The 25,600-nt window shown below is 33.3% G+C and overlaps 1 protein-coding gene across 3 annotated transcripts; it reads left to right on the top strand.

The window, feature by feature from the left end:
* LOC127868968 (uncharacterized) lies at positions 1-22,462 on the top strand. Of its 3 annotated transcripts, XM_052411183.1 has the most exons (15): positions 5-164; positions 6,508-6,528; positions 10,264-10,428; positions 11,484-11,498; positions 11,830-11,922; positions 12,288-12,407; positions 12,938-13,009; positions 14,229-14,372; positions 14,824-14,895; positions 15,870-16,001; positions 16,800-16,907; positions 17,288-17,452; positions 18,039-18,053; positions 18,610-18,651; positions 21,247-22,462. In XM_052411183.1, the coding sequence occupies exons 1-15, from the start codon at positions 134-136 to the stop codon at positions 21,258-21,260; spliced, it is 1,209 nt and encodes a 402-aa protein (XP_052267143.1). In that variant the 5' UTR covers positions 5-133; the 3' UTR covers positions 21,261-22,462. The 3 variants fall into 3 exon arrangements, with proteins under 3 accessions (XP_052267142.1, XP_052267143.1, XP_052267144.1); XM_052411182.1 differs by lacking the exons at positions 12,938-13,009; positions 18,039-18,053; positions 18,610-18,651 and adding exons at positions 12,789-12,860; positions 20,553-20,845 and having other exon boundaries at positions 1-164; XM_052411184.1 differs by lacking the exon at positions 18,610-18,651.
* Positions 22,463-25,600: the final 3,138 nt, after the last annotated feature.

The following is a 25,600-nucleotide window of genomic DNA, read 5'->3' as shown; positions in this document are numbered from 1 at the left end:
GTCAGGAAGTCACGGGCAGATATATCGACAGATTTAAGGCGGCGATCGCATACCGGCAGCAGCTCGATCCCCGAGATAAGTTGATCGGTCTCCACTGTTTGTTTCTCTTGTGTTGGAAAATACAAGGGACAAGATGAACGGGTTAACCATTTTACTACTTTTGGGTAAGTGATTTTTGCCTGTTCTACAAACTTGCTTATTCGTTTCGGAAAGATCTCAATAACAATTTCAGAAACATCTATATTTAATAGTTATTTTATTTTTATTTTTAACAAGAATAAATACAATTTACATTTCGTATAAAGACGCGTTAAACGTTCCGTTTGTAGTTCACACTAAACAACTGGTCCGTACTAACACATAAACATTTTAAACAAAGCAAAAATATAAATTGCTTATACATTTATATTTTATTTTACTTATGGCGATTTATATTTTCGTAAACAACTTAAATTAAAAGTAAACTATCTTTTTCGATACCAATATTATGTTTGAGCGACTTTATGTATAAACATTTAAATAGCATACAGTTTTTAAACATTTTAATAGTTTTTAGTGATTGCGAGTGTATTTTGTTTATAAACTTCTGTTCGTAGAAGCGTTTCATATATTTCAACGTGCTAAATAGAATTATAAATCAACATAAACTTTATATAATATTTTATATTTTGAACGTTACGGTTCGTTATCAACTATCCTTTGCTTTTTAATTGTTTCATTTGTAACTTCCTTCGCTTAGTCGCAGTAGGTTCAACCGTCGTTACAATGTTTTTAAGTAAACTTGTGTCGTACAATTTCATAGTATTCACTTTATACTTAGCGTCTGTGCTTTTGCTGACAAAGTATTGCATTTTGAAAAAAATAATAATAGTATGTCAACATTTGAAATGCAACTACATTTTACTCAGTGTGCTATCTTAGTCAGTTAAAGTTTTTCCGAACTATTATCCTGTTACTAATAATACATTAACTGTAATACAAGTTAAAAAGATTAGATAATACATTATATGTGGCGATTTGATATAATAGTTTTGTAATAAATATTTTTACACAGAAATATGGTTTATCATCAAAGTATTTGCTTTAAATACATAATAGTTGTTGAATAAATCTACGTAAGAATCACTTATGTATAATACGTATTCAAAATGTGACGTTTGATGTTTTGATTCAGGTAGAAAGAAATAATAACATGACTAGCTTGTACACACCTTACTATTTACACAATAAGAGTTTGTTACATTTAATTTAAAAAAACGACACCATATTGATTCTATAACCATTATTAATGTTTGTTAAATAGTTAACTCACACATTTAAACTTAAACGAGATGCGGCGTCTCATCTGGGTCTGCGCTGTTTGCTTAAAGGAATTTCTGTAAGAAATATTCTAAATATATATATAAATATACTAGACATCCCTAATGTTGGAAATAAATTGATCCAATTTAGAAGGATGGGAGAGTCCGCTTGGCATAAATGGGTTAAGAAAACAATTTTATTGCAATCATGTCTATTTGAGATATTTACAGAGCGAATTACATATTAAATAAAGCGGCGATTTCAGTGTTAAAAATCCATAGATTTTATATACTAACGAATGTTTTAAGGTTTATAAACTTTTCGATGAACTATTACAAAAACTGAATGTATTTGTAAACTGACTGAGTTCGAAGTTATTCGTGAGGAGGTTTACAACTTGTCAAATTTGCTTTCGTGATTTGTGGGTCTTCTGTGATACCTATTAAACTGAATGAATCGATGTAAACACATACCATGTAAACACATACCATGTAAACACATACCATGTAAACACATACCATGTAAACACATACCATGTTACATAGCTTCTGAGTAACGCACTTGAAAATAATATTGATCAATATGGGCCGTGCTCTGTAAAAAAGGGGTTAAATGCATGTGCGTAAAGTGTCGTCCCAGATTAGCCTGAGCAGTCCGCACAAGCTAATCAGGGACGACACTTTCCGCTTTTATGATTTTTTTTCGTTTCAAGAAAGTCTCTTCTTAGCAAGAAGCAAATCGAGACGGAAAGTGTCGTCCCTGATAAGCCTGTGAGGACGACACATGCGAATCTGGGACGACACTTTACGCACATGCATTAAACCCTCTTTTCACAGAGCGCGGCTCATATTAATGATATCTGAAATATGTATATAAGTGCGATGACATTAATATTTTTATGAATGGCAGGTTTGGGTTTTAAGTCTTCAAGTTTTTAGAATATGTTATATTGAATAAAAAGGGAAACTTTTCTCCCCATCGACCGCAAAATCACTATGTAAAATATTTGACAATTAGTTTTATATATGAATGTACACAATTACAGTCAGTCACGCCAATTTTTGGAAACTACAATATGAACTTATTTATAAATGTATAAAAGACACTCTTGTCGCCATTTTTAGTTTAAATTTATTGGAACAACAATATACGAGCGCAATACTATATGCACGAAGTATGATACACTCGATGGTAAGAATGATTCATTTAAAGTGTTTTAAACACTTTTTGTATCTAGATTTTGTCTCACTTCATTTAAGCATAATTTAAAAAGAACGTTGTTTTTATAACACGTACACATACAACTTGTATAATATATTTTCCATCATTGAACACGAAAACATCTGTTCTTAGATTCTCATGTGTAATTATTAGTAACTAAAATGTTAGTGGTCATTTTATTGACGTTGTCCGTATGCGTGTGACATAGATAAATAAGTAAAGATTCTGCTAGACAATCCATGGATCTGTGCAAACAGTCTTGTTCGTTTATGCCAAGTTGAATTTGAGTAGAGGTAATGAAACGAATGACATGCTTCCTTTGACTTCAAACGTTCGGCCTTTGAACTGCCACGTGTAAGCGCGTAATAAAATAATCATAACGCCATCCGAGACATTTTACACCTCATGTTATCTTTGAAGGGGTTAATGGCTCTGCACTAAAATAATCATGCAAATTAGTCCCCTCCGCATTTCGAACGCAATTAAAATGTCATATATAATAAGCAATATTACATCAATGTTGCTTTTAGGTCATGTGTTACAATATTCTGTCATAAAAACGATTTGCTTTGAGTGCAGTTAAGTGACGTAAATCTTGTAAAATTAATATTAATTCAAGACTAAAGAATTAATTAAATTGATTCTTAACTCGAGTAATATATTATCTTTATAGCTGGGAATGCACTTTGTTAGGAAGTGAATTCATGTTCATTCACATTTAATTGAGTGTGATTTATTAAGCAATTCTACGTGATTCAAATTCCAACTTGCTATTTTAAACCTTATATATTTTTAGCCTGCTATTTGTTCAATGAATCTTCCCACTTAAATGTGATGTAAAAAGAATGATGGAAACATGTAAATTCGATGCATTAAATTAAAACCGTGCTGTTGGGATGACGAATTAGTTGCAAAAACAATGCAACAATTGATAGTAATTTCGTGATCTCAATCGCAACTGTCATGGATGATAAATGTGCAATGTTGCTTGTTATTTTAACAAGCATGCGCTATTATTTATAACGTTTGTTTGACGTAAAACGTGCGGTCATATTTGCTTGAATTTTAATTCAAGGAAGATTATTAATAATTATCATAAGAACATTTTGAATCGTGATGTTTAAATGAAATCAAACAAAACCACATAATAATGCATTAAAACATGAGGTCATCTGTACATACAAAGTCATGTTTCTTTGCTTGTATTCTCTCTTTTGGAATTTGAAAAACGGAAATAACAAGCGTCATATACTGTTAAATCACGTTAAGTCATGGTTAAGGTGGGTTAAATGTCATAAAGGTAATTATGATATTAATTACAGCGCTTACTTTTATGAACGATCTGTATTTATAACCGTGAGACATTTAGAAACATTGGGATGCCGTTTATTTGAAAGGGATTGGCAAATTTTACTCGGAGCAAAATTATATGTGCATTTTGCAATGACTTTGCAAAGTAATCTGCTTAAATCAAGGTGTGTTTGATCTATTCTACTAAATAAACCATTGTACTTATACGTTTTTCACTACTAAATAATTATGTCATAAATAATCGATTGGCATATTATTTGGTTATGTTATTTAATACAATTTGTAAGTTGCATTGATTTTACGAGCTAAATAAATATATTACAATAACCGAACACTGAGTTAATAATATATTTAAAAACAACCACAAACATTAGATATTGGTAGAATAACATATATTGTCAAATGTAAAATGTTTCAGTCAAATTTATACGGCCTTTAAGGCTTAGAGCGAACAACAATGGGTTGCTTTTCATGCTTGTCAGAATAATATTTACTATTTTAATAATCTGCTGATATCGGAAAATAAAAAAAAGATGTATACACATCACACGAATTTAAATATTTTAGTTAAGTTGTTAGTTTTACAGAAAAGGTGGACCTGTCTTTATTAGTGACTTTTACATTCACAGCTTTATAAGATCGTTTTAAAAATTCATTAAAGGGCATTGAACAAACGATGCCTCGGTCAACGGAAGTGGCATTTAGAAAATCATAAACTTTGACGTAGAAGGTGAAACACTTCCGTACTATCGCACATGACAACCAATAAATATTTAAAGATACATCAAACGTGAAATTTGATGAGCTTCAATAAATGTACATGCTAGTAATGTGACTGTCTCTTTGCGTGAAACGTTAATCTATCAATATTTTCTCATGTTGTTTTATTTTTTACTCATAACTACTAATATTAAGTGCCATATAATTTTATTAGTCTGCAGGTTTTAATTTGCAGGGAACATAACAGATTTTAAGACAAATCGATAGACATTTAGCAAAATTTACACAGGCTTTGAACTTCAACATACAAACATTTTAAAACATACGCCCTTTGTAAATTAAACAGAAACATTTTGTTAATTATAGAAGCGAACACATGCACTAGTACAGGTTTTTTTTTTAAATAAACGAAACTGTAGGTAATAACTAAGTTAACAAACAATGTCTAAATGATAACGTAAATTTCAAAGCTTTAAAACATTGTTTCACTTTATGAACCGGTATAAGTGACTTTGGCATAAAACACACTGAAATCGCTGTACATTTGTATATCATTCCATGTAAGATGGGCCGCGTACCTGCCCATCATTAACCCATTTATACCTAGTGGACTCTCCCATTCTTCTAAATTGGATCAATTTATTTCCAAAATAAGGGATATCTAGTATATTTATTTCTATATTTAGAATAAGTTTTACAGAAATTCCTTTAAGCAAACAGCGCAGACCCTGATGAGACGCCGCATCATGCGGCGTCTCATCTGGGTCTTCGCTGTTTGCCAAGGCCATTTTTTCTAGACGCTATGCATAAATGGGTTAAGTTTGTCGCAAACTAAAGAGCTTCGTAAAACGCAATGCTTTTCTCTTTATAACGGTAAGTGATCGCATTCGTCAAGATATCACACACTATCTCATTGAAAAAAAAATAAATCATCTCCGACAGAACATGCATTTAATATGTAATGTCAATCAACTTGGTCTGTTATTACATACCTAGACATGAAACCTGTCTTGTATGGTCAACGCACAACGTGTCTTGATAAGCAACCAAATAGTTCTTGTTGTCAATGCATGTGTGTCCTTTTTGATCGATTGCTTGAGTGTTTTCCTTATATCAGACACAAGTTAATGATTGTATTTACATGGACACGATTACGAATTATAATTAATGACATATATGGACATACATAATCTGATTATGCTCATTAGCTCGGTTGGAAGAGATCTGGGCTGGTATTTATAAAGCTCCTAAGGCAAATCTTTACATAAGCTGGATTTAGGGGGAAATTTTAAAATGCAATTTTCTGTTGAACTTCTAATGATTTCAGTTTTGTAATGCCAATATTCTGTTCTTCTTCGCAAAATTTACTTAAATAAACCAATTTTATGAAAGAAGACACCAAAATGAAAGAGCAAAAGACTTAAGGAATTTTTTTATTATTTAAGGAATTTTCTTAAGTTTACCCTTAGGAGCTTTATGAATACCAGCCCTGGGCTCCACATCCAGGATCGTGGGTTTCATCCTGTGCCCGGCTACATAATGTGTGGAAAATTTGTTATGAAACCATTTTTACGTCCATTCACGTCTGGTTCAAATAGGGCCTATGTCCGTTACTGGCATCATTAAGTGTAATTTTTGCTGGTAAACCAGCAATAGAAGGGAAAGTGTGAGGTTGTAAAATGCAACAAGCTGATAAATATGAATTTCTGTTGATAAACGGTGGTCAATCCAACAAAACCAAAAATCAAAACTTTATACGGATACTCCATTTGTTAGCTTGACTAAGAAAACCAGTATGTTCTGTATGATTATCCATAAATAGTAAAAGGTAGGCTGAGATATAGTGTTTCATTTACTTGTATGCAATTTTCAAAGTCCCTAAAACGTCAAATGCCATTGAATTATTTACAAAATATCGTATATAATTTAACACTCTATGTCTTACCTTTTCAGGATTTTCGGCCGCAGCCTTTGGTAAGTTTATTTTTCTTATAAAGCAGTTTCTTATATTGTCTTGTGAAAGACCCTTTACGCAAGTCTGAATATACTGCAAGAAGACTATATTCAACTTTTCATTACAAACATTTAAACCCGTTGTGTTTGCTTTGCATTTGTAAACAAAAATATAAACGATATATGCTATAATAATAATGTGCAAATGTTGAAGTTTAAAAGTGCAAATTAGCGGATGAACTTTTGTTTGATTAACACTTGCAATAAGGTTGTCGACTTGAACGGCCGCCATTTTAAAACATATAGTAATGTTGATCCATCTCCATTATAATCGTCTGCAATATTGTTTGCTATATTAATCATTTAACCTTTTATGGCCTGTTCGATATTCCATGATTAATTTCTTATGTATTTTGTTTAATGATATTTGTTAATAGTATATATTTAATGGAGAAGAGCTTTAGCATTTAAATGTTTCGTCATAAAAATGATGTTTTACTGACTATGAATCATACTTTGTACTTGATGTTTAGCATTATGTTATCCCCATTATGTTTCTTCATGTCGAGTTTCTTTATCGGGATTTTTCACACACACAAACATGACTTGCGGCTAAAAAAAATTCAATGGACATAATTAATTTTATGTGTGGAAACAAAAACACATTCACACAATTTGAAAAAAAAACCGATTCAACTCATATTTATAATGCTTACAAATATACATTGGGTTTACTTATACAAAACGGCACTTAATTTTCAATATGTGACCAACATGGTTCGTTTTTCTCCTGTAAAACAAAATTAATGTGACGTTCTTTAACTTGTCCCTTATTCATAAAAATCGTTTTCATCTAATTCCTTAAATACCTGGCTGTTTCATCTCTTTGTATCAAAATTTATATTGGAAAATTGCTCAAAGGATAAATGTTGAATTAGTTCCGACGAAGATAACAGTGGAGTGCACATATAAAAAAAAATTTAATAAGAAATGTTTACTTAAGAACAACGTAAGTTTAGACTGTCCCTATGGAATTTGTAATCGTCCCTGGGCATAATTATTATTATCTGTGTCATCAGCTACGGAAAAACACGTGAAAACCCGAGTAGTATATAGAGATCGATTGGGTAAGAATCCAGCGACGCTGCGTAACATGTAAAATAGATGCTTGACTGGAAACGGGTTTTAACGCAAGAATACAAAAATGTTATATCTGAAAACAGGCCTCTTGTATATAACTGAAATTAAAGTGTTGTGAATTATTCAGCAGGCAGAAAACTTATTTTTCCATAATAAACTCTTTTTTAGCGTTCTTCGATATACATATACCGAAGAACAGCGAATGAGTTCGATATATTTATAGTTTTCTTAGCCGATTGTTTTAAACTTATGATGGCGCAATAATTTCACATTCAGGATAAAAAAAGCCGAAATGAAAATAATACTTCGATGTTTTAATTGTCTACACGTTTTGTTTTCTGCGTTAAGCCTTGTATCATAGAAACATAATGTTTAAGATCAATATAATGATGTTTGTAATCATTATATACACCGCTTTCGTATAATATAAACACGGAACAGATGATATTTTTTCCAATTTAAGAGTTTAATTACAAAATTAGAGTCTAGGCAATATTTAAATACAGTCAATATATTGTTTCATGATTTTTGAATTATTATTGAAATTAAAGATTAAGCAAATATTTTATGAGAACATATCGTCTGTTCTGATCACACCATATTGCTTTTGCACTACCTACATGTTTATATATATTTATATTTGTGTATACCGCTTTAGTAATTGAATACGTTGCATTCGTTGTAACTGTACAGTTTAATGACAAACCTGTGCATATAATTCGTATCTTATTAACTAAATACCTGTATGAAGTTGTTTGTTTTTACTTGGGAAATTATTTCAATATATTGATCAACACATGAAAATTAAAGTACACATGTTAATGCATGATTCACGAATGTTTAAGCGATCGCTTTCATACAAACAATGGTAGTATTTCTCAGACATGTTTTAAACACTTTTTGGACAATAAGGCACATGAATCCTTATTATGTTTCGATTGCCATTCTTTTACGGGCATCCAGTTAATCCAAAACACATTACTTCTCAGTTGTGTACTTTCAGAAACGGTTAAATATGTACCATTTCGTCATGTTTTGCCTGCTAATTGTGGGAAGTTGGGAGGTATCTCTGACATATATATTTTTCGATACATGATATTGTAAATCAATTTTTTAACCAAATTTTTATCAATAAGCAATGGTCTATGGAACGTTTACACGATGACTTAAATCGATGCCACACACGGAATTTTTTTTATTTGTGAAACATGTTTTTGAATAAAGCGACCCCGCATATTGTGCTCGTATATCTTTTTAATTACCGGTAACTTAATTGCAAATTAAGATTAATAGTATAATAGACAAGTGAATCAGCCGTTTCAGAACAGCGGAAACACCTGTTGTAAAACATATTGCTTGTGAATGAGCGCAGACAAAATTGTAGTACCTACTATCGGTTTCGCTGATTTTTTCTAATTGCTCTGTGTTCTCCTATTCCAAACGAGAATGCCGTTGAGCATCAAGTGAATGCAGCATTACAGTATACGAGCCGCGTTCTGAGAAAACTGGGCTTAGTGCATGTGCTTTCCGTATTATGATATTTTCTATTTAAAGAAAGTATCCTCTAAGCAAATATCTAGTTTAGGCGGAAAGTGTTGTCCCTGATTAGCCTGTGCGCACTGCATAGGCTAATCTGGGACGACAGTTTACGCACATGCATTATGCCCAATTTTCTCATAACAAGACACATTACAGTATACATAATTCGTTCAAGAAATATAGTAAAATAAAAGCTCATACTGTTAAAGGTTACAACTGCAGTGCACATAACACTTTGATTATTTCCGATTATATGACAGTAACGTTACTTTCGCTCTTTCCTGTACAAAAACAAAAGTATTGCTGCTGTGCGTTTAAATGTAAAATAACGTTGCAACATGACGACATTACGAAGTTATGTTGTACGGATGCATATGTTGAAAGAGAATGACATACCATGTCTTTAGTTTCCTAACATAGCATTGTTCCCGCACGAAAACGTGCACATATTTTCTTTGCAACGTCATTTTAAGAAAAAACTTCAACCCCAGTTCATGTCTTTACATTTTTGGTTTAATTTAAAGTTGGCGTTTTTATAACTTGTATCGTTAGGTGATGAACAACTTCATGGACTTAATTATTCAATTAAAAGACATGCAAACATATGTTGTATTTCCATTTTAAGTTTTGTTTAATGGACAATTCAGAACGAATAAGTCAAGGGAGATAAAATAGTGCATGTCCTTTATATTGGGTTCTTCTTAATTATTGAAATAAAACCGATATCATCCTTAGACAATGGTTCGCGTTATACAAAATATAAATATGTAAGAGAACATTACGTGTTGTATAACCAGAAACTTATATTATTAATACGTATATACTTACCTTGTATTTAAAAAAATAAACATTCGGGACATTCGAAAGATTCGAACCGGTTTTTAGAAGAGCTTTTGATCCCACACTAGGCAAACAGATATTTATAGAAGTCAAACAATTCACTGAAGGAGCAAATAAAAACATGTTTAATATAGACGACGCTTAGAACACATCAACATTCTTAATCCAATGGTGATGGGAAATCAACTGGTATAGTTTGCACCATGTTTATATATATCGCAAACGCACACCTTGTAGGCGGCCAGTTCGGTCAATATGGGGGTGGCATTGGAGGCGGATATGTGGGCGGTATCGGCGGTGCTTATGGCGGGTTTGATGGAGGATTTGGTGGATTCGATGGAGGTTACGGGAAGGGTGGCTACGGAAAGCATACCGTTAGCACAAAGATCATTGAGAAGAAAGGTATTTACGCATATTTGAACGAACAACTAACACTCATGTGAATTAAACATAATAGAAAGTTTATTGCATTAAAATCAAATGTGAATTAACATAAAAATAGGATACAATTATCAGAGACACACAGTCTACACACTTGTGTTTATTGTTTGCTAACTTTAACAGTCTGATACAACCTTTACCCATTTATGCCTAGCGTCTAGAGAAAAGGCCTTGGCAAACAGCGTAGACCCAGATGAGACACCGCATGATGCGGCGTCTCATCAGGGTCTGCGCTGTTTGCTTAAAGGAATTTCTGTAAGAAATATTCAAAATATAGAAATAAATATACTAGACATCCCTTATTTTGAAAATAAATTGGTTCAATGTAGAAGGATGGGTCCACTAGGCTTAAATGGGTTAATGGCATTAAAACAAAACATTTGTATTGTGTGTTGCTCGTAAGGTCATGATCAATGACATCTATGTATACGCCTCGGCTAGGTAATACAGATATAATCCCAAATTTATATTTAAGTATAAATCGCAATTATATATTACTGATGACTGTGAACATTCTCATTTAGAGAGGAATGCATTTACATAAAACGATGTTTATCTCTGTGTACATGTCTAATTATTCAGCAATACTTCCAGGATTGGTAAATATGTAACCATGGTCATACATATATATTGTTAATGTTTTGTAGCAACTGTGTACTTGTAACCTGCTTTACACATTTAAATGTATATATGCTATGTTGCACTGTAACTATTTGCTTATAATGGTATGACCCATAAATTGTTTTGATTTGAATTGCTTATCTTACACGAAGAAGATACTCTACACTTAAACTTGAACCATATAGGTCGCTGGCAGGAATAAAATAAATAATATATATATATATATATAGTTTAATAGTAAACTATAAGCAATACATAAATAATATAGAAATATACTTCTCCAAAACATCTTACGAGTAAAGTGCTTATATTAAATCTTTTATTTAACATTTGATACAATTATAAGCCTTGATTTAAATGCATGCAAATAATTCTTTCTTTGTGTTTGTTTTCAGTACCATACCCAGTCCGTGAGTATTAACCAAATATAATACTTTATATTAACGACTACGGATACAAATGTTATGTATAATATTCAGTTTTTATTGAACATGTTGTATTTTTTCATATAATTCATGCGATGTTGTACCTGAAAAACAAACGATATTCAAAGCGGTCTGTAAGTTAAAATATGTTTGCGCTTGAAATGCATATTTTGCCAATTCATGTATCAAGTGAAAATGTGACTTAAACGGTTGTTAAAAACATGTAATCGGTCTTTTGACACGACTTTGGAACAAAATGTTTAGTTCTGGCTAACGATATTTTGGCTTAAACTTAAAAATAATGTTTGCTTTACAGATGTGCCAGTAGACAGGCCAGTGGTAAAATATGTGCCAGTTCCGGTGGTCAAGCACGTTCCTGTGCCAGTTGTTCAGAAGGTTCCTCAGCCTGGTAAATATTTGAAAATTTGTAGCTATATAAGAATTCATTTTAAATACTTTCCAAGAACATGCTGTTTGCTAACAATTTGTTCGTTATAAAATCAACTTTCTATATTTTATGAAAATGATATCATATAGCATACCGGTTCCTGAGACATTTATGCTTGTGCAGATATATTAGATAAATCAATCAACATACATCTATAACTCTAAAGAACATTTGTGTTAATTTAACATTTATATAAAAAGTATCGTTGAATCAACTTATTGCGTGTTTGAATATCAATATGCATGTTAACCGTTTTATTTTTAAAAGTGTTTAAATATTGAATAAATACAGCCCTATTTTTGAATACTTTACATTTCTCTCTACAGTGCCGGTGATCCAGAAGGTGCCAGTTGTTCAAACTGTTACTAAGCATGTCCCTGTACACGTAGACCGACCCTACCCTGTCCCCGTTGAGAGGAAGGTCCCAGTGCCAGTTCATGTACCAGGTGCGTGTTACATGACTTTGTGAGGTCACAGTCAGATAGCATCGTTTGAGCATATGCATTTGTACTAAGGCCGTTTCAAGTATGTTATATGAATGTATAATGTGACGTCATAAAATGTATATAATATGTCACGTCACGCGTTAATTTTGAGCATAAAACCATAGTTACATCAAATGACAAACTAATCAATTCCTCCAATAAATTGACATTTTTAGTATTTGCACGAAAATGTGCTTTATCATTTTGATGCGTTTTTTTTTCAAACACATATTATGCAATTGTGTTAAGTATCTAAAATTCGGCATAAAGTTTATTAAATTGATATGTCGTTCGTTCCATTGTTGAACATGACGGTTTTCTGTACTTCGCATGTATATATAGTTCCCGTCCATGTACCCAAGCCATACCCAGTTCACGTGCCCAACCCAGTTCCTGTCCACGTGCCAGTGAAGGGTAAGTTGCCCCATGACAATCATCTTTAGGGTTGTTACTATAAATACACTTATATGTTCTATTTTGTCTCTTCAAAGTTCCGGTCAGGATTCCGAAACCTGTTAGGGTGCCAGTTGATCGACCAGTTTACATTCGGGTCCCGCACAAAAGTATTCGCTTAGTGTTAATCATGCACATAGTACCTCTGTGTATTATATATTGCACCACCTGCTTAAAACAAAAATGCATTTCCGTTTATAGTTTAAACCTATTTATCTATTTTGGAAAATACAGTGTACATCAATCATGCTCAATACAATTATTATAAGAAAAGGATTGAAACCAAAGAAATAATTCTTATATAGTTCCTCTCCTTGCAGTAGTTTTTACGCTATACATGGGTGCGCTTTTAGACCTATTTTCATTGAATGCGCCAGAAATAAGAATAATACAAAATACATGAAAAGAGTATAGAAAGAGAAAATTGATGATGAAGGATGATTGTTCATGCAAGGACTAAAACATTAGGCAGCAACAAGTCGTGATTGAATCAGTAGCAGATTGTTAAGAAAAGCGTCTTGATTTGTTGGACATATATACATATTTGAGAATTTTCATTTTCGCCGAGATGTCCGTTTTGGTCAGTTCCTTTTGATGACATAGGTGTAATTATTAAATATCGAACACTTGTAGCACTTCAAATATGTTAAACATCTGTAACGGGATGATAACATTAACATGCCTTATAATTATTACGAAGAATTAGCTATACATTGTATGCACGCATTTGTCCACAACGTTTAACCCACTATTGTAGATGCTTCACTTACTTAAATACAGCACATATATTTACATTGTTTTAATTAAATGCTTAACCTCTTGCTTATACAAATATTAACATGTGATACCAAACTAACACATGTGTAAGCTTATATAAGTTAATACGCATTCTTATATGCACACACACGTCGTGTTTAATGATACCTTTGGATGTCTTTTATACACATATATGTATTTAGATAACATGTTTTAAATGCATACTATTGCTAATATGGCAAAACATAAAACATCAAATATGGAATTAAGTTTTATAATATTGTTGTCATTCAAGAGGTGATAATCCTTCAATATATTGTTGTTAAAAATGAATTTTATTCTTTACGTGGCGTATCTCAATTAAAAGACTTTGTTTTCGTTATATTAATATACTTTCCGTCAATGCTTTTTATAGACCATCTGTTGTTGATATGTATATTGCCTCAATTTATGGTACACAATTATTTACAGTTCCATGTCTTGCTGCATTTGTATTGATAATGCTTTCCTGCTATTTTGTACATCTATTTATTTTACATCTATTTATATTTCCTCTTGTTGACGCTATTTTAGTACCCGTTCCTGTGCCTCAGCCCGTGCACATCGTGCAGACACAGAAAGTACCTGTGCCCGTGCCAGTTGACCGCCCCGTATACGTCGAGAAACAAGTCAAAGTCCCAGTCGCTGTGCCCCACCCAGTCCCTGTACCCAAGCCTTGTAAGTAGGCTATGTGATACATTTACAACTATACACTTCTTGAAAGCTGGCGGGATTTAAATGTTCACTCTATATTTTCGGCAGAGTCTTGGGAATTTTGTGAATTTGGTTTATAACGAACATTTAAAATGTAAAATTTTCAATTTCTAGTTTAGCATGCATTCATAAGCATAGTTTTAAATGTTTTAGAACAATTAATGCTTCAGTAACTGCATTTGTTTTAAGTCAAGGAGTTATTTTGATATAAATGCAACAACATGATTTACTTACATCTGATGAAATTGAAACATACCGTTTAACGTCAACCTGCTTTAACATATATCTCAAATTGTGAACTGTATTCCTTTGATCAAAATATGCATAAGAATGATACAACTGCCATTGTAACAAACAAATTTTGAATAAATTAAGTATTCCGGTCTTAATAAAACAATGAACACATCCTTTCCAGACCCAGTCCAGGTCGCTGTGCCAGTTCCTCACCCAGTCCATGTCCCAGTGCACGTGCCAGTTGACCGCCCATGTAAGTGGAATTCATTTCGTCATGACAACCGAATACCTCAGCAAATACACGGCGACAAAACAAAGCGGACTATTTGTGTGTATAACATGCAGTCGTATCTGGAAACATTTGATTGGTGTTCATTTAGAATTCGCCTGGGCTAAGTACTAGATACGTTATCGGTCAATTCCTTCTAATATTAAAGCGGTCAATTCCTTCTAATATTAAAGATACATACTAAAAAGTTAAAATAATGTATTAATCATAGTTTTATAATAGGTATGGTCTATTTTAATAGGACCAAGTTTAATATTTGGTTAATGTATCTCCGAAAAGAACACTTCCTATGAAATTAGCAATAACCTCATGTTTAATGTATGGCACTCGCGATGTATCATCACAAACGATGTGTCATTGTGAAAGCATTGCTCATACGACATGAGTTTAAACTTAATTGAAAATTAACATATTGTAATCAAGGATTGTCAAATGTTACTGTCGGTCCACTTGAGGGAGCACTAGAATATGCATGGCTACTGAAATCTGTCACACACGAAAAATTCAATAAAAGAACCATGTTATATCAAATAAACAAATAAATAATAGCCACATACTGGAATTAAAGATGGGTTTTAGCATAAACAAAACAACCTCTGCAATTAAATAAACGAGTAAGTGCATGGACGCAGATTTAATTTATCAACGGAGTCTTACCTATTTAAAGCGTGACAAAAAATCAATAATATAGCCCGTAATGCTTCAAAATACGTTGTTATGCCTATGATGCAATATCAAAATTATACAGAATGAGGTTCATTATGCGTTTATTCTCTTTCGTAACATGTTTTAGCATTAAAAACAAAGACAAGATAATGGAATCAAACTCATAGATAGTTAAGCCTCATAGTTCAGATTAAATGATATAATTTGCATTCGTTTAGATCTGTTACCATTATTATAAATTATGTTTATTAAATCTGTTGTTTTGTTAACAGACCCAGTTGTTGTTGACCGAAAGGTGCCCGTTCCTCACCCAGTTCACGTGCCAGTCCCAGTTGAGAGAAAGGTCCCTGTCCCGGTCCCAGTCATTCAGACTAAGCACGTACCCGTCCCTGTGCACGTTGCAGGTAAGTCCTCTTAGACATTGTCGTTTCCTTTGATGAGAGATCTTAATTTATGACTGATGCATGATAATGCATATTAAAGCCATTATCAACGTTTTAAACTGATATGCTACTTAAAGATTAATAATTTGTATATTCATGGATTGTTATATTTAAAAGTCTAGGTACATGCATGTCTGGCTCCTCCATGCCATTTTCCACCTTGTAATATCTGTCAGTCGTTCTCTTAGTTTACTGCACCTTGCACTTATTTTAAGCATTTGTGTGAAGTTGTGACTATTATGTTATCGAAATAACTTGTTGGTACTTATTTAATGATGAATTCAGACAATAAACCGTAACTGTTTGACATTAAGGCGGACTAAACGAGACATACAATTGATTACTGACAAGGTTTACTCAGGTGATTCATCAAACTAGTCTGCGTGGTTGTAATGATACATTGTTATTGAATAATATAAGTAAACAAATTACGACCGAGACAACTATCGATAAAGAGCAACATTGCATTTTGTTTTTATTTTTGTACACTTCCTTTTGTGCGTCTGAAACGATAATGGTGTAATGAGTTCGTTGAAAACTTTTACAAAGATCTGATATACGGCCCCGAATATAATATAATGTTGAAGCATATACGACGTTTTTTACACGCAAACTAAATAATAAACTACGAGGTCGGGCGTTTTAGTAGTGGAAATGTGCCAAAATTTTGATAAATGCAAATTAATCGATTTACAACAGATTTGAATAAGATAAAAGTATTGCAGCGTGTGAATTTATTCCTAACTGCGTTTTTTACAGTCCCAGTTCCCCAGCCTGTCCAAGTGATCAAGAACGTCCCAGTCCCCGTTCCTCAGCCTTACCCAGTTGAGAGACCTGTCGCTGTACCAGTCCACGTCGAAAGGAAGGGTGAGTAAATTGAGTATACACTCTTGATTGTCTTTCTATGACATACTTATGCATAGGCAGGATCAACCATTTAATACATGTACTTGCTATTGGAAGTGTGCATTAAGTAACATATTTTGGCGGAAGAAATGCAAATATTCGCGCAATAGTTTTGTGTTTTTTTTTATAATCATCTCAATTTATTTACCAGACAGGAATGCACAGTTCTTTACTGTGGTCTTTAAGGAATAACAGATTGAACGTATTGATAAAATACCATACCACTGATATTTTATGAGCAAATTTAAGCGCTTTTATTACAGACCTGCGACCATGTCTAGCTTAATCCAATATTGTTCCGAAACTCATTTTTATCAGCCCATGTTTTCTGTTCGATTCAGTACCGGTCCCAGTACACGTACCGGTGAAGCAACCTTACCCCGTGCATGTCCCAGTTCACGTACCGGTTAAGCAACCAGTCCCTGTGCCCGTTGTGCACACTCAGGTCGTCCAGAAGAAGGTCCCCTACCCTGTGCATGTCCCAGTTGCTGTTCCAGTCAAAAAGGGTATGTTTTCTATTTGCGATATTAACACACTTAGTTGGTGCTTCATAAAGAGAAGAGATTTTTTAAATACGCGAACGTTGGTTCATTGAAAGAGATTGGAATACGTTTGCATTAGTTAGTTCAAATTTGCATCATTTCTGAAAAACATTCCCGTTCCGTCTATTTTATGTATCGTCATTTTTTCAAAATGGTTTGTCACCGATCAAAATTGTATTAATTGTGATGTGTCCCTACTGTTAAGCTATCGTTTGGTATAATGACGTTGAACCAATGCATGTGAGGCTATCTTTTCTCTTACTTTGTCGTCGTGTTTCACTCTTTGAATCTTCGAAATGGCTCTTTATATTGTGACTGGATGAGTTTAACTCATGATCATGAGTTAAACTTAATTCGCTTTTCATACATTATTTTCTCATTCATTTAGATAAAGGTATCGGGTTCATATAACATGAACAAGCATGTTGTTTTGCTCTTTGAACAAGGTAATAATGTTTAGTCTCATACATCGGTTTGGCATAATGAATAAATTGCGACATTTACTTATATTGTTACATAAATGTAATACTCTAGTATGTTTATTGTTTAGCTCCTCCCCCGAAAAGTAAGTCATAGCTTAGAAATCGCTTCGCTTGATATAACACATTTTCGTACAGATGCACCCAGCGTTAGGCATAAAGGATGATGGACTATAAAACTTACAAATTAGCCCAGCATTGCATTGTTGTTGTTTTTTAACACGCCTTATTAATCTTGTTGAAATTAATTATTGTATACAGACCGATTAAACAAAAATTCAGTAATTTAAAGGAATTTTAGATCATTAATTATTTGTTTCCAACAGTTGAAATAAACGTTGATACATCTCGAAATGTCGATCGCCAACTGCACACGTTTAACCAAATTAGCATTATTTTAACGTAACAAATAACGCTTTTATGTACAATAGAATCAAGTAAATACATATGCTTTCTACACTGCTCTGCACATTTAATACACAAAAATCTCTCTCAGTAATACATGTATCTTTGCTTGTATGTCACCATATAGGTATACTCTTAGCACCAAAAGCTGTTCAGTTTATCGCAGGTATGGAAAGAAAGGCAAAATAACATGGAATTTTATTCAAAACAATCATGATCATGTTGTTTCTTGTTTAGAAATGCCAATGATCATTCCACAATCAAAGAAATACTCGTACCGTAAGTTATAAGCGCTTTTGTTCGATCATCTAAGTTGCGCAATTGCGCAGACATGCATTATCTCGATTTCAATAGAGCTGTTATAGCTAATGCTTATTGAGATAGGAATGGCTACCGCATGTCGCTCGTCGCCAACAATTGCATGTTCTCTCTTGATATTATTTTATGAATCTTTTATCATTACTCTTCGAACTATACCATGAATGCGTTTTTATCTAAACATAAACAAGGATGTGATACGTATATTTCCGTATTGCTGACATAATTGTATGCAAAAATTAAGGGTTAACGAATGAACTCTCATCCGATTGGCTCACGCAAATTGTTATGAGAAAACAGAAGTAATTCTGAATGATAATATGTACTTTATTGTACGATGTAGTTTCATTGATTTTTTAGCATTATTTTATAATTATCTGCCTCTATCTGAGATCTTAATACGTCAGTTACGGAATGTTTACGACAGTTTGCAGTCAAATGTCAATTGCGCGCTTGACGTTTGCTTGACCTTAGTAATGTCATGAAGTTTTATTACTCAACTAGCGTTATCTCGTATGTTAACATCAAATTCACTGCTATCATGCATTCTTACAACTACGGTCGTCAATCTCGTTTTATCCGTTGTGTGGTTAACATATTTAATTCTAAGCTCCTGTTAAGCGTTCAGTGATGTTTTAATATCATGGTCCCAGAATATCAGCCTAAAATAAGTTTTTGTATTAGTGCCGGGCTTTAACGTCATATTACGACCCCGCAGTCAGTCAGACATAAATTGCTTTATTTATGTATAGTTTGTTAATGTATTATTACAGTTATGAAATTGCTATTAAGTTACGCATTTTCTCGGATTTACCGTCTTTTATTATATGTTACATGAATGTCTCTTACAAACGAGTTGAATATATGTTGTTTTATAACGCCACCGCCCTCTTATGTATCTGATTAAGTCATATTGCAAATGTTATGTAAGATTTTCAAAGCGACTTATATTTCATTAAATGTAGATTTTACCAGTATAATGATATCAATGCAGTGTGTTTTCCTATCCATAGGAAAATGCTTTTGCTAATTGAGCCTAACTGAACCTAACATACGCTTGTATGCTTTGCTTTGTCTTGTTGATTGCGTGTGACCGTGCAAACGAAACATACATATTTTCTGACTTTTAATCTATGTTTGCTAGTGGCATGCGTTATGACGTTGTTTGTGGATGCAGTAACACGTATTCCCGTTTATATCTTAAATGTTGTCAAATATCCTTCGTTATAGCCGTGAGCAGTAGAGCTATTTTTGCGTGGATCAAATATATTTGAGATCTTTATGGCGCCTTGTTTGTTTGACAATAATCGGTAGTTACATTTGAAAAGAAATATGTATTTGTCTAACATTGCATTTAAAACATATGACCTTATCGTTGTTGTAGATTTCCAATATTAACGACACTGGTAAACTCACATTTAGTGTGTATTATTCGATACACGGGTCACGCTTGGCCTTTACGTTTTCATGTCATGTCTTCATATGTAAATTAAATTAAAATCCTTTTAGACGCAAGTATGGTTTGAAATTATGTGGCATGGCGTGTGGCTCGACTCGGCCACATACCGGTTTAAACACCTAATTCTTTGCATTTATCGTTCCAAGTAGGTTATCCCAGTTTGACTCTGTTTATATAAAGTAGTTGATAAGAACAAGAACATTTCTTTCTTTATTGAAGTATTTTTGAAGTTGCTTTCATTGTTTTCTATATTATATAAACAACCAATGTTATGCTACATGCATGGATTATATTAATAGCTATGCTTTTTAATTGTGTATGCTTCATGTATATAATTTAGCATTTTCTATATGTATGCTTTCGCTAAATTACCATGCTTATGCTAGTTAGATCATTTATCTAGCGAGCTACGGAGGATACGGCGGTTCCTTCGATGGTGGTTTTGGCCCCCTCAGTGGTGGGGTTGGTGCAATCGGTGGTAGCGTTGGAGCCATCGGTGGTGGTGTTGGTTCAATCGGTCTCGGTGATTACGGTTACGGTGGTGCTGTTGGCGGAGGATACGGCGGTTCCTTCGATGGTGGTTTTGGCGCCCACAGTGGTAGTGTTGGTGCAATCGGTGGTAGCGTTGGAGCCATCGGTGATGGTGTTAGTGCAATCGGTCTCGGTAATGGTGTCATCGGTGGTGGCATATACTAAGTAAGTATTTAATAATGAAATGTATCTGCTAATCAATTGACATGTTGTAAGTTCAGATTTAATCGTATGAGATTTTTTAATTAAGCGGCAATATTCGCAAATAAATAAACTAATAGTGTATTTAACGTGTATGGAGTAGACGGCAATACTGGTCGATGAATAAGTGTCCAAAGGTTTAGCTTAATCTTCAAAAGGTTGTACGACTTAAACTTAAAAGGTATTGTACCAACCATAGCGCACCCATATATATTCAAGTTATGCACTCACAGCGTCGTAATGTGATATCCATCATTTATATTATTTATTGTTAACATGTACTTAATTTATATATGGTTGAAGTATTTGTGACCACAAGATGCTGTTAATAATTAATAAACACTGTGGTATGTTTTTTATTTTAGAATCTCATTGGTAGACCGCTGAAGACCCGAGAGTGTACCTTTGATGGGCAAGGCGAAATTTATGCTTCAGAATGGGTTTTAGGGAAACAATTATTTTTTGATGTCAAGTTATTGTTATTATTTATAACTTTATTTTAAAACAATTTTTTGTTTCTTGGTTAAAATTATATTCCTGTTTTTAAAATAAAAAGAATTACCATTTGAATAACATAACTGCTGCTGGTTAGAAAGTAAAAATAAACTTATTTTTTATTTTTATTTTAAAATTATAATCGTTCCTTCTAATCAACACAATATATAATCAAACATTTACCCGCACACAAGTCAGTTGTGCACATATGCAAAACTTAATTTATTTATCAGAAAATGATTTTACTTATAACAGGAACAAGCAAGTCTATTTCGATAAACATGTATTTAACATAAGACACGAATATTGAATAATGTTTCTTTAAGCGTTCATATTTCCATGAACACTTTATTCAAATAAGCAACGCAATTCTAAAAGAAGTAAAATACAACCTTCCAATGACACCATGTAAACTAGTATTTTCTTGAATTAATTTCGTTTTACAAACGTGTTTATATAAAATAAATACATCGTTGAATTGTCAAATACATTGTGCTAATTAATAGTATAGATTATTAAATTGCAGATATGTATACTAGCTTTACGTTATGCAATTGTTGATAAATTGTAACTGATTGGTAATTGTATATTCAATATGCAATTATCTGACCTATTCATTATGCAATAAAACGACCCCAGCATTGATTCATACGTCAGTATATTTCGTTGATATTTCGTGAACGGCTAAATCAATGCCTGTTTGTACAAATATCTCTGACAAATATAGATTAAGATATAGAAATAGACAGAAAGTCAAACAAATACTAGTGGCTGCACAAAGTCAAGTTACGTTAATTTTTCGCAAACGATTGTTTAAGCCAAGACAGTCATAAGAAAATGCAAAGTAAAGAGGAATTTGTTTGACAAGTAGAAGTAGTTGTGCCAGATTATTCATAGCATTTATTTACAAATATGTTCATATCGTTTTGTCTGTACGAGCGTTTCTAATTAAAAAATTATAATGCGTTTGTACTATTGTGATCCAAATATTTAAATATTTATTTGACAAAAAGGCATCATGTAAATCTAGTTTAAAATTAACATTCGCAAATGCAGTGTACAGATGAATAAAATGGAAAAAAAAGACTTACGAAATGCAGTGTTGTGTTTTACCAAAAGAAGACATATGACGAGCCGCTGACCAAACGAGCGCTCTAGAAGCGCATTTAACCCATTTATGCCTAGTGGACTCTCCCATCCTCCTAAATTGGATCAATTTATTTCAAAAATTAGGGATGTCTAGTATATTTATTTCTATATTTAGAATATTTCGTACATCATGCGGCGTTTCAAACGATTACCTAATACATTATTTAAATGTTTTAATTGATAATAATCAATACTTCACCATCTACATCGCGATTGTTATGCAATAATATGTGAATACATTATCTAAGAAGGCCGATGTACCAAAATCGCAAGGTTGTTAGATAAAACAATGAAGCATATCCCTCGTCATGTGGTGTGTTAACATACACGTGTCACGCATACGAAAAAACAATTGTTTCGCAACCACAACAAAACTAGTGGTTTGGAAACATTTAAACAGCATTATAAGTCTGAAACTTATTGTTAAAATACACAAATTTTGGAGAGGCAGAACTTTCAGACGAAAGCATATAAATATTAGTACATGAACTTTGCACTTCGAGCTACACCGGGTACTTACATGTAAGCAACATGCACATCTGGAAAGCGGTAACTAATGCACTTAGTCATGGTACTGCAATGACTAAACATATTTAACATGAAAAAACATTGTATAGGCTTATTACAACCGGCGTCATGACAGTACAGAATAAAGGTACACACATTAGGAAGATAATTACTACTCGTTTAATTTACCTGCGAACATTGTAATGCTGCAAATAGTTAAATAGGTAACGCACACGTACAGCGATGGTCAAAAGCAAAAGTCCTAAAATTTGTATGGGTGTGCTCGCTCAAAGGCATGCAAAATACAAGTTCATGATATTTATGACAAAAACACAAAAACATTTAATTGAGATTCAGCGAGTGTTTAAAAAAAGTCATGACGTAAAAAGATACCAAATAAATATGATTAAAAGGATGTTAAAACTTAAATTAAAAAAAAATGTGTTATCATGAACCTTTTTTAACTGCGGCAATAAAACACTGTTTACAGTTTATTCTAGGACCTATTTTGAGAATTTAAAGGCTAAATTTTATCACACATACATACATTATAGAACAATCGAAATCTAGAAAAGTAACAAGAGAACTATTTTTATTAACCTCCGTTAAAATATTATTAAGGCGAGTGATCCAGTTCCTTTTCAATTGCTATACATTAGGGTTTGTACATTGAAAAGAAGTGTGTTTGCTCTATGACATGTTTTGGTATGATATCTGGTTCTTCTGATGTGCAGCGAAATGCAACTCTCTTTCCAAGTAACCCTAGGCTGTAATTGTACCACACAATATAGGGCTCATTAATTTAAATTAATGTCATCCGTGCCTAAGTTCGTGCATCAGTTACGTACGTCCCGATTTTATAAACCTGACTCGTCTTAAACTCACGGTTGAAATTTGCTCAATCCAGCTTATGTGAAGATAATGTTAGTTTTAATAGAGCTCATTGTTTATAGAACTATGACCATGTGTACACTGTTGGGTACTAACATGTAGCTTCCTGACTCAAATGTTTTGGTTATTTTTCTTTCACTGAATGAGCATATGTTGTGGTGGCAGCAAGCTCAATAACTGTCTTGTTCTGAGAAAACTGGGCTTAATGCATGTGCGTAAAGTGCCGTCCCAGATTAGCCTGTGCTGTCCGCACAGGCTAATCAGGGACGACACTTTCCGCTTTTATGGTATTTTTAGTTTGAAGGAAGTCCCTTCTTACCGAAAATCAAGTTTAAGCGGAAAGTGTCGTCCCTGATTAGCCTGTGCGGACTGCACAGGCTAATCTGGGACGGCACTTTACGCACATGCATTATGCCCAGTTTTGTCAGAACGCGACTCAATTGAACATCTGGATATGTCTCTAAACAAACAAGTATCTTGGAAGCATAGGTAATTTTACAGATATAAAGATATAATCAACCACGGGTCCAGGTAACTGAATGTGGAACAATTGAACACAACATTTACCTTTATAAACTTTCAAAACGGGTGACACTGCCACGAACTGCAAAGAGTATAACCCAGATATTTTGGTGAACATAGCAAACAATAATGCAAACCTGCATGTTGTTTATACTAATTGTGACTCGTCTACTATACCAAAGCTTGTTTCCATGTATGCGTATGCGTTTGATATGAGTCGTGTTCTGAGAAAACTGGGCTTAATGCATGTGCTTAAAGTTTCATCCCATATTAGCCTGTGCAGTCCGCACAGGCTAATAAGGGACAACACTTCCCACCTAAACTTGATTTTCGGAAAGGAGGGACTTACTTGAAACTGTAAATACCATAAAAGCGGAAAGTGTCCCTGAATCGCCTGTGCGGACTGCACAGGCTAATCTAATCTGGGATGACAATTTACGCACATGCATTAAGCCCAGTTTTCCCAGAACGAGGATCATATGCTCCTTTTCGCGATACATCTATATGCCTACATAATCACTTGGTCATGCGTGTTTGTAAACACATCATTTCGTATACATATAAGTTAATCTGAGCATGTAATCTCAAACCATAAATTATGTATGACATATAAAGAGTAGGGCATAAGATAAATTGGTTTACATATTAATGCCAAATCAACTATGCAAACATAAGCATGCATTATGTTTCAATCATCCACGATATTTTTGGTATTTTAATATGTATACCATAACCGTACCTCCATTATATATATATAACATTTACGCGACATCATAAAACGTCTTTTTTGTCACTACTGTTTCAATATAATGAAGTAACAGATCCGTTTGGAAGGCCATGCCAGTTTCTATAAGGATTTAGCTGTGACGTGATATAATATGTCATATTATTACAATACTAATTGCATCCGTATCATGTTCGATGTTTATTTGATATATATTAGGTGAGTTCCCTCATTAATTTAAATATTATTAAACGATACAAACATCAAAATTGACTCGTGTGGAGTATTATGTTAGGTTCGATCGCGTAGTTAGCTAATTGTATGTTATACAATTGGAAACTACCATAGCTAAAAAAACTGAAACAGTTTCAGCAAATTGCGATATAACGCTTTTAAAATCTCTTTCACTTTTTTTGGAAACGGTTTTGAAA

The sequence above is a fragment of the Dreissena polymorpha genome, chromosome 2 (assembly GCF_020536995.1).
Source record: "Dreissena polymorpha isolate Duluth1 chromosome 2, UMN_Dpol_1.0, whole genome shotgun sequence".
Taxonomy (NCBI): domain Eukaryota; kingdom Metazoa; phylum Mollusca; class Bivalvia; order Myida; family Dreissenidae; genus Dreissena; species Dreissena polymorpha.
Note: the sequence above shows the minus strand (reverse complement) of the source record. Positions and strands in the feature narration are given on the sequence as shown.